The sequence below is a fragment of the Sphaeroforma arctica genome (assembly GCF_001186125.1).
Source record: "Sphaeroforma arctica JP610 unplaced genomic scaffold supercont1.66, whole genome shotgun sequence".
In the NCBI taxonomy this organism is placed as follows: Eukaryota; class Ichthyosporea; order Ichthyophonida; genus Sphaeroforma; species Sphaeroforma arctica.
The window spans coordinates 156,997-158,719 of NW_014040492.1; the positions used below are offsets into that span (position 1 = coordinate 156,997).

General features: G+C 36.4%; 1 protein-coding gene across 2 annotated transcripts in view; it reads left to right on the plus strand.

Annotated features, from left to right (window-relative positions):
* The first annotated feature begins 1,454 nt into the window (after positions 1-1,454).
* The window catches only part of SARC_01633, a 10,952-nt gene continuing 10,683 nt past the window's right edge, over positions 1,455-1,723 (plus strand). For both annotated transcript variants that reach the window (XM_014304651.1, XM_014304650.1), the window contains exon 1: positions 1,455-1,557. In XM_014304651.1, the coding sequence (XP_014160126.1) occupies positions 1,543-1,557 (15 nt within the window). In that variant the 5' untranslated portion in view covers positions 1,455-1,542. The remainder of the gene's footprint in view (positions 1,558-1,723) is intronic.

Below are 1,723 nucleotides of genomic sequence, written 5' to 3' on the forward strand. Positions count from 1 at the left end.
TGTAATCTTAGCCCTCTCTGAATTCGACAATTTTCTGTTTTTCATAGCCTTCATATTTCATTTGAAAGCTCTATTTATCGCCTATAAAATAAATGGAAACTTTTTTTTAACCATTTGTTATCGATCTTTGATCAGAGCGCCAAAACGCCGGAAAAGTAAATATTTACATTTTAGGTCATTGACATTGGCTGTTCTTTTTCTTTTCTTTTTCGGAAGGTTATGTTTTGATTGTTTTCATTGTTTTGACGCGTTTTCAGCTTTCAGTTTTCACTGTAAATATGCATATTTTTGCAAGAAGAGAAGCCCCGGAAGAAGGCTATGTAATATCAAAATATGATTATGTTTTTATATAAAAAAACAAATACACGTTTTGGTGATGTAAATACATATGGGACATGGGGAGTTGGGACATGGGTTGACGGGTATATATTGTTTCATTTGTATTTATTTTTAATGAATCTTTGTGCAGTGGAGTATGTATTTTGTTTTGGTTTTTTCAACAAAATATAATGTCCCAATCAATGTGGTCAGTTGTCACTCTGTCTGAGAGTCTGAGACTCCGAGGCTCTGCCGCTCTGATTCAGAGTGTCTGACTGTCTGACAGACTGAGTGACTGACACTCTCCCGACTCCCGGTCTCCCCTCTCGGACCCCTCCCCTGGGCCCTGAGACCTGAGTCCCCTCACCGGCTCACCCCCCCTGTGCCTGAGTCTGCCCTGAGAGGCTGAGAGACCCTGAGACCTGAGTCAGCTAAGCTCACAACGTTATGGGGGTACGGGATAGAAGTTGAACGTAAACGCTTATTTATTCGATATAAAAACGTTATAGCGGATATGATGTAATCACAAGGGTTTACCTAACTTCTTTTTTAGAACTGGTTCGTACAGTGAACAGGGTATACACTTAAATCTTTAGACCCGAAAGCTGCACCTATGAGCATACAAAGGACTGCATATGAAATAAGAGTTGAACGTAAACGTATATCTATTCAATTTGTAAAAGTTTAACGGAAATCGGTTTGAGGTTAGCCTGAGTGCCTGTGTGTGTGATTGTGTGAAGTGATGAGTCTTCAGTCCTCACTTCCTCACTCCTCGAGCTCACTCCATATTTTAAAAAAATTATTAAGACACAACTAAATTTTGTTTTTTTTGCTTTTTTGTTGTTTTATCTAAAAACGAGAACAAAAAACAAACAACCTTAGGGTTTCAGAGTTCAGCGTCATTTCTTTTTTTAAACTATTTTTTTTGATTTGTTCATTTTTTTATTTTGTACAGCAAATCAAAACCACAATAAACATGAATACATATTTGTACATATTTAGATATTTACTGATTGAGTGATTGTACACTTTAAAAAAAACGAAAATATTCACAGAACCATTGCCCTCTGATATAAAACACAGACAAACCAAACACCCTCTATACGGCTCTCGTACATAGAACAACATTCTATCAAAGCCGAGGCACATTAGTTTCGGAAGCGAAAGGAAGTGTAGCTATTAAATTGTCGTACGAAGCTATTACTCTTCCGTGAATAAGCAATTATGGCCGAAAACAAGGTATTCCAATGTCCTTGACGTCATTCAGAAGCTGTTTCTTCTCAAGCTGTCTCGTCTCACCTTGAAAATACATACAGTATATATATATATATATATATATATATTTGTGTGTGTGTGTGTATGTATATATGTATATATATATGTAGATATATGCATATATACATGT